The 12886-nt window shown below is 54.9% G+C and overlaps 1 protein-coding gene across 1 annotated transcript; it reads left to right on the top strand.

Annotated features, from left to right (window-relative positions):
* Window positions 1-1484: 1484 nt before the first annotated feature.
* Window positions 1485-12577, top strand: GFI1 (growth factor independent 1 transcriptional repressor). Its single transcript, XM_034653900.1, is given in 8 exon segments — window positions 1485-2671; window positions 3836-4042; window positions 4362-4544; window positions 6320-6536; window positions 6538-6720; window positions 6843-6987; window positions 8015-8180; window positions 10884-12577. Coding segments are annotated over 7 exon segments (1188 nt in total). The 5' UTR covers window positions 1485-2671; window positions 3836-3927; the 3' UTR covers window positions 11063-12577.
* The last annotated feature ends 309 nt before the right edge of the window (window positions 12578-12886 follow it).

Here is a 12886-nt window from a genome sequence, read left to right as displayed (position 1 = left end):
CAACCCTCGCTTCTCCCGGCATCTGACACTGAAGACTTACTGTGCATGAAGTAGTGATCAAAATCTAACTCGATGACTTAAAAAAGTAACGTAATTTCAATGATACCCACCCCCATCAGGAAAGGGTTCAGGTTTAAGCATACACAACAGGCCACACTCGAAGGATCACGGCAGACATCTAGGGTTGGAAGTTACTGCATTTGTTTATTTATGGGTGGGGTTTACATTTTCCCCCTGTTCTATTAATAGAATTAATTAACTCCATTCATTCATTTACTCTGTCCACAGCCGTTTTTTAAGAGCGTACCGGGGACATAATAGTGAAGATCCGTGCCTACCCTCAGGGAACACACAGTCCCAGCGAAGATTTACTCTTCAATAGTCATCAGGGTGGTGCCTTTATGGCGCGGTATCGCCCCTCTCAGGACCTGGAGCCCGAGGTACCGCTCTCCCGCAGGGCGGGGTCAGCCGAGCCGCGGCCGTCGCTGCCCCCGTCGCTTCCCCCGCGCTCTCCCTCCCGCGCAGTCTTTAATTTCGCAGCTCCGACCACCGGAAATTAGCCGCGGGCGGAGGGGACACTGCAGAGCGCGGGTGAGCACGGCGTGGGGAGGGCGCGCCCGCCAGCCTAGCCGGGCGCCCGCGGGACGCGCCGCCAGCGCCCTCTCCGCCGGGGGCTCGGCGCTCGCCCACCTCTTCCAAATTTAACCATTACCTAAATCCGAAGGGAAATGAGCAAACCTCTCGGATTGGGTGTCAAGGTATTTTCAGCCTTGTTGGGCGTATTTATCCCGAAGTGTTTCCACAACAAGCTATTTCGGGGCAGCGGGGCAGGTTTCGCTCTGCGGACGCCGCGGCCACTCGCCGGGCTCCAGGCCGGCGACACCGCCGGCCGGTGATTCACGGCCCCGACCCGGGGGCGGCACTGCCCAAGCAGGCAGCGGGGTTGAGGTGGGGGTGGGGGTGTCCCGGGCCAGAGGGGCGGGGAGTCCTCCTCGGAGCTGGCGCTCCCACTCCCTGGCGCTCCAGTCAATCTGTGTCCTGAATCTGTGACTTCTTCTCGCTGCGGAAGTCTCCCAAGAGCCAAGAATGGTTCATTTTCTTTTGAGTCATTTCTAGTGCCTGGGTGTTGGGCCCTTCGGGTCTCCCCATCTCCCGCAGTCCCGCAGAGCAAAAACGCGGAGGACCTCCTGGGAACGAGGCTGGAGAGGCCGGGCCCCCTGTCCTCCTCCTAGCCCCTTGCGCAAAGGAGCGCGCCCAGACTGGGGGTTGGGGGGCAGGTCTGAGAGGGCTAAGACAGCTACTCTTTAACGCTCAGGAAGTGAAGCTTGTGGTTTTGGGGGCTGAGCTCGGAAGGAGATTAAAAAAAAAAAAAAGTCAGAGACAGCGCAGTTTCTCCCGAAAGCAACTCAGTTTGAAAACTCTCGGAGCACAGTGCCCGCGCCCTGACCCCGCAGGTAGGTCCGCTGCGCCTGTTCTGCGCCTGCCCCCCTGGTGGGGGCGGCCGCGGGGACTAACGGAGCACCGTCACTGCGGGGGCGACCAGAGGGCGCTGCCGGGTTCCCCCCTTCCCGCTGCTGGCCACTGTGCGGGAGCCCCGAGAACCCTATCCGCAAGGGATTTTGGCTCAGGGGAGCAGGATTCATCCGGGAAGGAAACATCTGGTGGGGAGGCGGTGGCAGCTGGGCTCAGGAGGCTGCCCCTCGGCGCCTCCACTCCCGCCTTCCCGGGCCCAGACGGTGAAGAGAGGCCCCGGCCCGCGTGCGCTCGGGGGCCGCCCCGCCCTCCCGCCGCCAGCTGCTGCGCGAGGTAGCCTTCCCACGCGCTCAGCCCTCGTCCCTACCACCCCCCAACCCAGTCCGCTCTCCCAGGATCGGGCCGGGCCAGCCAGCAGGAGAGAGAGGTGCGGGGCTTGGCCTGGGTGGAGAGGACGCCTCGGTGCCCGCCTGATCCCGCGCGGTCCCAGCCAGCACAAGCTCAGCGCCCGCGCGGACAGTTCCCCCTCTGTCCCCACCTCCGCCCGACTTCGCGCCGACGCAGACCCAAGCCTCAGCAGGGCCCTCGAGACCGCTTCACCCCGTTTTCTTTTACCTCTGAGTTTCATGGCTGTCTAAGGAATTCGTTTTTGCGTTTGTGGTGTCTAATTATACGGCCAAGTGGCGGCTCACGCAGAGGCCCAGGGAAAACTGTAGTGGCAGAACTGAGTCCTGGGGCAGCCCCGGCACCTCCAAGCCTCCGACCTTAGGGGCGGACTCAGACGGGGCAGGTGGCACCCTCACTCTTAGAGGCCTTCTGGCTTTTAAGACTCCGGAAAGGTCTTTTGGGATTCTGCTCGATGCATGTCCTGGCCGTCTTTTCTCCCGAGCCTGTCGCCGCTCCACCCCCAGGGAGGGGGACACAGTGGGACGTGGAATGCCCTCTAGGGAAAGAGTTCCTGAGAACTCGTTTAGAGCTCGGAGCGCCAACGGGCAGTCAGTGTCCTGCATCCTGCCCTAAGGGCCGCTCAACTCGGAATCTGGCAGCCTAAGCCTCGCGAAGGCCAAGGACGAGGGGGTCTTGCTCCGGCCCGTGGTCCCTCAGCACCCTTGTTTCAGTACTAGACAAGACCATGGAGAGCTGCTGTGCCCGAAGAGCCTGCAGCTCCCGTGTGAACCCGGCCTCCATCGAGAGGAAGGTAAATTCGTTTTCCCCAGACCTAGTAGCCTGTCTGGTTCCGCCCCCCGAGCAGCCCCGCGCTGAGCTGGAGGCGCTGCCCCGCCTCACGGGCGGGCTCAGGTTTCGACCCCGGGATTAGGTGAACTGATTGGGGGTTAATGAGAGTGGCGCCGCGGGCAGCTAGCTCCCTCCCAGGCCCGTGCCTGGACCCCCGCGCCCTGGCCGCGGCAGAACACCCTGCTCTCTCCGCGTCTGCTAAACTGTTGGCTCCCCGCGGACTCCAGACCTCGCGCAGTTCACAGCCAGCGCGCGCGAATCGAGCTCGACTTCCCCTAAACAAGGTTTTGGTGAGCAGAACGAAAAGTGCTTTTTCCCAGGACTTGGTTTCCGAGGTTAGGTCTCCACGGTCTGGGGTGTCTTGCCCCAGACTTTGCCTGTCTCTGCCGCGCTTGAGTTTCCAGACCCACTTTTTCCTAGCGTGAGACACGAGTGAGGGGCGAGGGAGATCACCGGGATGCGAGTTGCACCAGGGGCCGGGGTCGGTCCTCTGTCATACCCCCTCCCACCACCTTCCTGTTCCTCTTCCCTCCAGCCTTCGTTCTCCAGCCTCTGCTGCCCTCAGCCCCTCTGCTGCCGTCACCCGACCCTGCTCCTCAGCCTGCCTAGTGCGCCCCTCCCCACCCACCCCCCTCCAGTTTCTAGCGGTCTCTGGGAGGACTTGGCTCCTAGCCCCTTCCCGATCCTCCACCACGAACACATCCCTCGGCCCTAAATTGATCAGCGCATCCCTGCCCTCCTCCCCACGCCGAAAACAGGGCCAGGCAGGCAGCGAGTGGTCGAGTTGGGGTAACTGGCCAGTTGGGGACCTCAGCTCTCCGGAGAGTTTGATTGCCAGAGCGAGTTTTGCGAGGGAAGGGGAGGGGCCAAGGGGTGTGGGCAGGGCAGAAGGAAGAGGCCTGAGCCTGGGCCCCGGGACGGGTTTTACCGCTCAGCTGTGGCGGCGGCGGCGGGCTCGCGCCACCTGTCCGAGTGCCACCTGGTGAGCGAGGCTCAGCGGGGCCAAGCCCCTCCTCCTGCGGGCCTTCCTCCCTCCTCCGGGCCGGAGCTCTCTCTCCACCCGGCTGCCCAGTCCCGGGCCCCGGAGCGCGCTGACCCGCGTTTCCACCCGGTTCTTCTCTCACAGGTCTCCGCCTGGCTGGGGCTGAGCAAGCACTCGGGGTGACAGTGGGCTGACTGCGGCTCCAGGGAGCGGAGTGGGGAGCGCGCCCGACCACCATGCCGCGTTCGTTCCTTGTCAAGAGCAAGAAGGCTCACAGTTACCACCAGCCGCGCTCCCCGGGGCCCGACTATTCCCTCCGCCTGGAGAATGTCCTAGCGCCAGGCGGAGCAGGTACGGGGTGCGCGCGGGCCGGGCGGGGCTCCCAGAGATGTAGATTCTGAGCCCCGCCACACCATCCCCCAGGAACCCGGCAGGGAGACCCTGACGCCCCCTTTGCTGCCTTTTCTGTTTCCTACCGTCCGGGTCCCTTCCGGGCTTGTCGCCTAGGTGCCACGGTCTCTTTGCTCCCGCCCTCGGATCCGGAAGGGTTCCCAGCCAGGTCTGGGGAAAGAGGAGGACGCCAGGGTGCCACGGTCTGGGGGGCGCTACTTCCGAACCACTGGGCGCAATAAGGCCCAGCCTGAGTTCCTATCCTGCCATCACTCCGTAGACAGCACCTCGAGCACAGGCGGGGCTAAGACGGAGCTCCGGGGTCGTCTGTCCCCCGAGTCACAGTTGACCGAGGCCCCCGAGAGATCCTCCGCATCCCCGGGCAGCTGTGAGGGCAGCGTCTGCGACCGGAGCTCAGAGTTTGAGGACTTCTGGAGGCCTCCGTCGCCCTCTGTGTCTCCAGGTAGGAATCCGTTGGGAGCTCTGGGGCCTGGGTGCCAAGGAATAAACTGAGGCTGCTTTGAGTGGAGAAATGCTGGATGGATGGTGGAGAGTCTTTCCGAGAGGAGAGCGCTTGTTCATGGGGTCAGGGACCCGTGGGGGAGGCATCTGACTTCTCTGGGACTGAGTTAGCCTGTTCGCAGGGTATGCTGCTTAGATCCGACGCGGTAGGACTCGGGTTGTTCATTCCTAACATTCGTTTGGCGGAGATGGTGGGGGAGAGAAAATAAACGAGTCGTCTGGACCGACAGCAACCTCGACATTTCGTTTTCTCATCGGCTGACTGTTTAGAAAGAGCTAGGATCCCAAAATCCAGACCCCCGAGTCTCAAACGGAGACTTGGGCAGTCTTTAAAACTTCCTCTGGCTCCCGCAGCATCGGGCCTGGCAGAGCTGGTCGCCAAGCCGGAGGGACGGGTGTCGGGACGAAAATCTCTGCCCTCCTCTGAGTCTTCATAGGCGCGGATGGGGGGCCTGTTTCAGTTTTCGTTCTGCCGGGTTGGCCTAGCCTTGGGGACCAGTCCGTTGGCTTAATTTCCAGACAGCAATTGAGGTTTGCGCAAACATTGGGTGGGAGCAAGTCTTGGGTTCTGGCCAGGGAAGGAGAACGCAAACCAGCCGGATTCTGCCAAATGTTTCCAGACCGCATTTACTAGTTTTAAAAGATAGCCCCAACCCCATCCCACACTCAGTGCGTTGACTTGGCTAAAGCCGTAAATCCGGCGAGTGTGTCTGGGAGTCTGCACTGGAGGATTCTTCTTGGCTGTGTAGGACACGGCCCTGCAAGGCTGGGTGCCGCCGGAATTTCTCCGATGGAAACTAGGGGTGCAGCCTGTCACTGAAACGGCTAGTCTGGAGTGTGCGGTGGGAACAGATTTGTAAATCTGTATGCAAATGGAGAAAGGATACGCTGGATATTTGGTTTTAGCAAAATTCACGTTGGGCCGCGGTGCAGAAGGCCGCGAATATGGGAAAGCTATGTCCCTGGCAGGTGGTGGCTAAACCTTAATTGTAAATTATTCCCCGAGAAATTTGGATCCCCCCCCCAATAAAACTATGACAGGAATGAGAATAGGAGTATCTATTCTGAACTGCCTGTTCAAGCTCCAAACCCTCTTCCCGCTGCCCCTTTGCTATCTGCAGTGGCTATTTAATAACTGTTAGGAATGTTAACACCTCCCCGTTTTTTTTCAAACAGATGTCTTCGGTAGTCCAGGCCTCATTTTATTGGTCCTCTCCCTCCCTCCTTATCTATGCCGGAAAGAAAAAGGACGGAGTGGGAACCTGTAGGGTCCGGGAGAGCGCTGCCACTGGGCGCTGGGCCCTCTGCGCAGGAGCGCTGTCCAGACTCTAACGGTGGCCGCCTTCTCCCGCTTAGCTCAGCTCAGAACATTTCTCCAACACAAACAGCTGGGCGCGCTTTTCTCTGCGGGACCGCGAGGTGCTCGGGTCCCGCCAGAAAAGACCCTCTTAACTTCGTTTCTGCTGCCCTGGCGCCAAATTTACCCATCTCCCCGACCGATGTCATTTTAATTATCCGTTTGCCACCCTGCCGCCTCCAGTGATCCTCGAGGCCCCAGAGACCCGGTCCGCGTTTTATCCTGGGGGCGTCATGACACCTAGCGCGGCGCCTGGCGCACGGAGTACTCCACCAGTGCCGGGCGACTGGCAGACGCCGCGGGGCGGCCTCCGCCCCGCCGTCTGAACCCTAACCCGACGCCTCCTTGTGCCTCCACAGCCTCGGAGAAGTCCGCGTGCCCGTCGCTGGACGAAGCCCAGCCCTTCCCCCTGCCCTTCAAACCTTACTCTTGGAGCGGCCTGGCGGGTTCTGACCTGCGGCACTTGGTGCACAGCTACCCGCCGTGCGCGGCCCTGGAGCGCGGCTCCGGCCTGGGCCTCTTCTGCGAGCGCGCCCCGGAGCCGGGCCACCCCGCGGCGCTCTACGGCCCTGAGCGNCTACGGCGATTTCGGGCCCGCGGCGGCAGGGTTGTACGAGCGGCCGACGGCGGCGGCGGGAGGGCTGTACTCGGAGCGCGGCCATGGGCTGCACGCGGACAAAGGCGCTGGCGTCAAGGTGGAGTCGGAGCTGCTGTGCACCCGCCTGCTGCTGGGCGGCGGCTCCTACAAGTGCATCAAGTGGCAGCAAGGTGAGGCTCCCGCGCGCCTGGCTTTGCCGACCCCGCGCCCCCGGCTTTGCTGACCCCGCGCCCCCGGCCCTCGCCACTTGGCCCCTCTCAGCGGCCTTCTCCCCGGCCCCACCCTCCTCAGGTGTTCTCCACGCCGCACGGGCTCGAGGTGCACGTGCGCAGGTCCCACAGCGGCACGAGACCCTTTGCGTGCGAGATGTGCGGCAAGACCTTCGGGCACGCGGTGAGCCTGGAGCAGCATAAAGCCGTGCACTCGCAGGTAAGCGCGGGGCGCATAGTCGCGCGCGGCCCAGTTCAGGTTTTCGCATTCGGGGACGTTCTGCTTGTCCGTGCAGCACCGGCCCCTCTCCGCCTGGCAGCTTTTTCCCTGGGCTTCCCCGGACTGCCCCCAGTCTCCTCCACCACGTCCCTTTGCCCATATGTAGGTGTGTAGGGAAAGGTGGCCGGTTCAGGCTTCGAGGCAGCCCTGGAGTTTGGTGTCACATCATTGTAAGCCTCCAGAGTGTGACCAGATCATTACCTTGGATTTGAGGAGGGTTTGTATGTGCCCTTGCTGCTAATATATCAGATTTATTAGCTCTGGGGTTTTTGCCTCGCTTCTTTTCACCAAATGGCTGTCACTTAATCTGTATTGACCCCTCCCAACTGAAAGGAAGGGATGTCAGCTCATTCCGCGTATCCAGTAGCATATTTGTCCTGCTGTTATTTCATGCATTCCTTTATTAATAATTGTTCAACTTCCAGGTGCTAGGCTCTTGAGAATCCTATAACACACCCGGTCCCTGACAGGAGGCCCACACAGAATTTTTCATTTTAGCTGAGTGTGGGAGAGTAGATAAGCAATTGAGTACACAAGTAACTATGACAAGCGCAAATGCTTACTTACAGAGACTTATTTACTAAAAACAGTACTGTTCTCCCATCTCTCTCAACATGGGCTGGAGGGGCTGGTTGGTCTCAAGTGACTGCGGTCCAAGCCTCCTGGTGAGGAGGCTGGAGAAGTGTTTGTAAATGGGTGTCAAAGAAGCAGGGTGGGGATACGTTTTTGCGATGGGGTGTGGAGGGTTGTGGGTGAAAAGTGTTTGGGTAGAAAAAGTGTTAAAGGGGAAGAGGCTGGGGTGGGGAGGGCGGAGATTGGAAATAAATCTGGGGAGAGGGATGATGGGGCAGGCTAAGTGGAAGGAAGGGAGAGCCCTGGTTTTGGGGGATTTTATGGTCAGGTTAGTGGTGAAGAGGATGACAGCCTAGATGACAACAATAGGAATGCCACATCTTTGTACCCACAGGAACGAAGCTTCGACTGCAAGATCTGTGGCAAGAGCTTCAAGAGGTCATCTACTCTGTCCACACACTTGCTCATCCACTCAGACACCCGGCCCTACCCTTGTCAGTACTGTGGCAAGAGGTTCCACCAGAAGTCAGACATGAAGAAACACACCTTCATCCACACTGGTAAGCCCAAGGCCCTTGGCTTGTCTGAAAACACCTGGTGAAGGCTCGAGTGGAGGAGCATTGTTCTTCCCCCCTGAGGTCAAGATAATTCACCTTTGCTGTGGTATTCTGGCTACAGAGTGAGTGGTAGATGAGGCCTTCCGGATGGAGTTAATCACTGCAATGTGTCCAAGAACACAGGGAGGCAGATTCTCTTAGATTCATTTACATACAAGGTTCTCCCCAGAGGGGCCTTGGTGTGGGGCTGCACTTGAAGAACCACTCAGCGGGTCAAGCTCAGGTTCTCTATCTTTGCAAAGACTGTTCTCCTCTAGTTTAGCTGCTGCTCCAACTGCTGCCTGCTCTGAGTCAAATATGAAGCTCCAGAGATTGATGACTTCTCTAGGGCTTCCACCCAGCTTTTAGGGGAGCAGGAGGCCTTATGTGAGGTCCCTCCACTGCATTTCTCGCAGTCTAAGAGCTTGCTCTGATTAAGGAGGAAAAAACATGGGAAATAGTACTGAGCTGTCTGCTAAGCACTTTTTAAATGCATTATCTCATTTTATGCTCACAAGAACTCTGGGAGGTAGAGCCTATTCCTTATCTCCATTCTAGAGATGAGGAAAGTGAGGCACAGGAGGGTTAGGTAACCTGTCCAGGGCTCTGATAGCAAGTGGTAGGGCCAGGACTTAAATTCAGGTCTTCCTGACCTCAAATGTCTATTATCTTGACCACTGTTTACTGTATTCTATTTTCGGAGTCATGAGCGTTGGTAGATGTAGGAAGCTTCTAGTCACTTGCTGCCCTTTTCAAAATATTAGCAAATTCATGCCATAATAATGGTAATTCTTTACCTATTATAATACTTATTAATTTACAAACTGCTTTCAGACCTATTCCTTCTTTTAAAAAAAACCTAGCCCCCCCTTTCTAAAAGATTATTTATTTGAGAGAGAGACAAAGAGGGCATGGGGGGGGTCAGAGGGAGAGGGACAAGAAAACTCCCTGCTGAGCTGAACATGGGGCTTGATCCCAGGACCCTGAGATCATGACCTGCCTCAGACACTTAACTGACTGAACCACCCATGTACCGCTATCCCTTCTTTCGATCCTTACTGCCACTGCAGTAAGTAGCCTTAGGGTGATGAAACTCAGGGTGATGAAATGATTTACCAAAGATCAGACAGAGTAAATCTTGGGGCCATGGAATGCTCTGGATTCCAACCCTGGCCTCTTTCCCTAATGTTTTGATTGTATATAAGTGGCAGTTTTAATGCCAGAAGCAGTTTCTTTAATAGTAAATAAGACATGTACAAGAGACCCAGAATTCTGACTATTTTATTCCAGAATATGAATGCTGATTTAAAACAAACTTCAGTGTGTTCACAACACCTACCTTTGATGCTTATAAATTATGTTTTGGCAGTGTAGATGCCCTTTCAGAGAACCCAGAAAAATAACCTACTTTAATCATGACCCCTTATCTGAAATTTCTGTGTAAATCACTTCTTTTGAGTAAAGGTATTCAAGACCCTTCCCAAAATGCAACTAGGATCTTGACTGAAGAAACATTAAGTCTTTATCAAACATCCACATCATAGCTAGAATTTGTTTCTCAGATTTGTTTGACTTTAAAGGGATAGGCGAAGTTTGATGGGTGGTTCCTTATCAAAGAAATCTGAAGCATGAAGACAGAAATGGGTGCAGCAAGAGGGACAGAAGTTTCCTCAAAAACAAACCTCATCTATTTCGTGCACTTTTCCAAGACCAAGCCCTGACAATAATGCCATGTGGAGGCTCTTTGGAAATTCATGCTATTTACCCAAATATTAAACAGCACATGAATTGGGGGCAAAGACAAAACTTGCTTTCTTTTTTTTTTTTTAAAGATATTTATTTATTTGGGCGGGGGAGAGAAAATGTGTGGGGAGGGACACGAAGAGGGAAAGAATTGCAAGCAGACTCTGTGCTGAGGGCAGAGCCTGACAGAGGACTTGATCTCACAACCCTGAGATTATGACCTGAGTTGAAACCAAGAGTCGGACACTCAACCAACTAAGCCATCCAGGCTCCCCCAAAACTTTTTTTCTTTGTTACTTATTAATTTATGGTGAAGACTTGCTAGGATATAAAGAATCCTTATAAAAAGAGAGTAAAATCAAGATAGAAAAGGATCCGCTATTTAAGAAATACTTTGTGACCCAAATGTGGATTTTTAAAAATAAGACTTTGAGACATGTCTATGCTTCAGGTACATTCTGTTGTCCTTCAAGAGCAAGCAAGAAAGCAGGCTCTCTGGTCCATACAAACCAACACCCACTTGGAAACTCAGATTTGAAAACTTCCTCTGAATTAGAGCACAGTCACATGGCCCCCACCCCCACATTGAACATCTGCCATGGGAGCACTCTGCTTCTAAAGTCAGGGGTGTCTTGCCAGGGTGGATTCAGCTGTGAGTCTGGGCACGTGGCCTTTGCTGTTTCCGTTTAGCAGGAAACGGTTTGAGGTCTTTTGCTGGGAACCCCCACTCAGAAAGTCTCCCTTTCACCTGGTGCACCCATGACTTCCCAGGAGTTGCGTGGCAACACGTCACCCTGCAAGTCGCTTGAAGACTTTAGACTGTGGTGCAGCTGGCTGCTGCCGAGAGCATGTGGGTCACAGCGAGTCCCCTCTAGCTTTATCGTAAACTCATACTTCCTCCCCTCCCCTCCTCCATCCTCGCAGGTGAGAAGCCCCACAAGTGCCAGGTGTGTGGGAAGGCATTCAGCCAGAGCTCCAACCTCATCACCCACAGCCGCAAGCACACAGGCTTCAAACCCTTTGGCTGCGACCTGTGTGGGAAGGGCTTCCAGAGGAAGGTGGACCTCAGGCGGCACCGGGAGACCCAGCATGGGCTCAAATGAGAGCCCTGGCAGGCTGCAAGCAGCAGTTACACAACACTAGGGAGGGCAGCCTCCCCATTTGCCACCATCCATGTCTGACTTCTCAGGCCCTCCAGGCCAGTCCGAAGCTCCCAGCGGGGTGAGCTCCTTCACCTTACTTCCTGGAATGGCAAGAAGGGATAAGTTACCTTTTCAGAGTTCAGCCCAGAATGGGAACCAAACGACTCACTGGGCTTTGGACATGCCGAATAGTCTCCTCAACACCTGAAGACTGGAAGTCAAGAGGGGATCCGCTAAAATCTCGGGCCCTGCAGTTCTTCCCATTCCCAGCCCGGCTCCACAGACAGGAAAGTCCTTCAGGTTTTTCCCCTCTTCTTGCCCCACCCCAGATCCTGGGGTGGGAGAGGAGGGGGCCACCATTTACATTTCATTATCTAGAATGAAAAATGAGTGTTACTTATTATCTTTCTTTCTGGGGAGTCTGTCAACCCCTTCTATTGGGTGCTGCCTATAAATCTTGGAGGAATCAATTCTCCCACTCGAAGACTGGTTCAGAAACTGATTTGGGGAAAGAGTTTCATACTTTTGAAATTACAATATATGCTGTCCATCCTGCTCCAAGCAGGAGCGGAAGAAACGTGGACTTGGTGGTGAGAGGAGAGGAGAGTCCTCCCTGCAGGAGGCTTGTAAAGCCTCCGTCAGAGGAGGGAAGGCACAGAGCAGCACCTCTGGACAACACACCCTCCCCTCACTCAGCAGACATTTATTGACCACCAGGTCCCGGGCCTGTGCTAGGTACTGGGGAGCCAGAGAGTAAAGTCACGGCCCGTGCCCCTGCCCTTCAAAAGCTAACAGTTGCACTTCCAAGTGGCAGGATCTGTTTTTTTTCCCTCCTAAGGAATTCAGAGAAGACAAAACAAAATCTTGACCCTTCTTTCTGACACGTTTGGATTTTATCAAGCATAAACAAACAGAAAAATAGCTGAACAGATACTTCCAAGATCCATGTGTCTATTCAGTTTTTTATTGTTAAGCTGGTATTTTTAAGATGTCTAAGCTAGCAGGCATGTGGAGTGGCCCTCCATGTGCGTTATGAAGAAAAAAGTGGTGTTTCACTTTGATGAGGTTTGTAAATGTTTTTAGATCTTCTGGAGTGCATTGTGTTTGTTAATACGTATTTATTAGAGTGATGTGTTAAGTTAATAAAGTGTTAAGACTCTGACCTATTGCTTTTCATTTAGGCAGGGAATTTGGGAAAGACCTTTGTTTTAGTCCATAGCAGGAGTTGGCACTGAAAGAAACTACAGTGCGGTATTAAAAGTAAAGCAGACAAGCCAATATCCAGAAGAGAGTAAAACCCAATTGCTCGGATTTTCATTTGCTTTTTCCTTCTACACCTCAGAGATCATTCTTTCTTAACAGAAAAACTAGGTATACAAAACTAAGCTCCTACTTTATAAAGTCCCAGTGGTTCCATACGTACGTACATACTTCTGAAGACTTCAGGGTTGTTTTTGCTGGTTGGTGGGTGGGTGGGTGGGTTTTTGGTTTCTTTTATACGCCAGAAGGCTCCCAGATGAATGAAGAAATCACAGGTCTTAGGTCCAGAAATTGAGTGTTAGTCACAGCTCTGTCACCAATATGCTGTGTGACTTAGGCAACTTCTTTGACCTCTCTGATTCCAATTTCCTTGACCATAAAATGTGGATATGGTTCTGTCATCCCAATCCAACCCTGGCTATTTGATTCTGCGGAGACTGGAAGGGAGAGAAAGTCTATGGTATGGGTTAGTTGCCTCACCTAGGGAAAGTCTCAATCTAAAGATGCATTAGATGGGGCGCCTGG

This window comes from Ailuropoda melanoleuca, chromosome 2, assembly GCF_002007445.2.
Source record: "Ailuropoda melanoleuca isolate Jingjing chromosome 2, ASM200744v2, whole genome shotgun sequence".
Taxonomy (NCBI): domain Eukaryota; kingdom Metazoa; phylum Chordata; class Mammalia; order Carnivora; family Ursidae; genus Ailuropoda; species Ailuropoda melanoleuca.
Note: the sequence above shows the minus strand (reverse complement) of the source record. Positions and strands in the feature narration are given on the sequence as shown.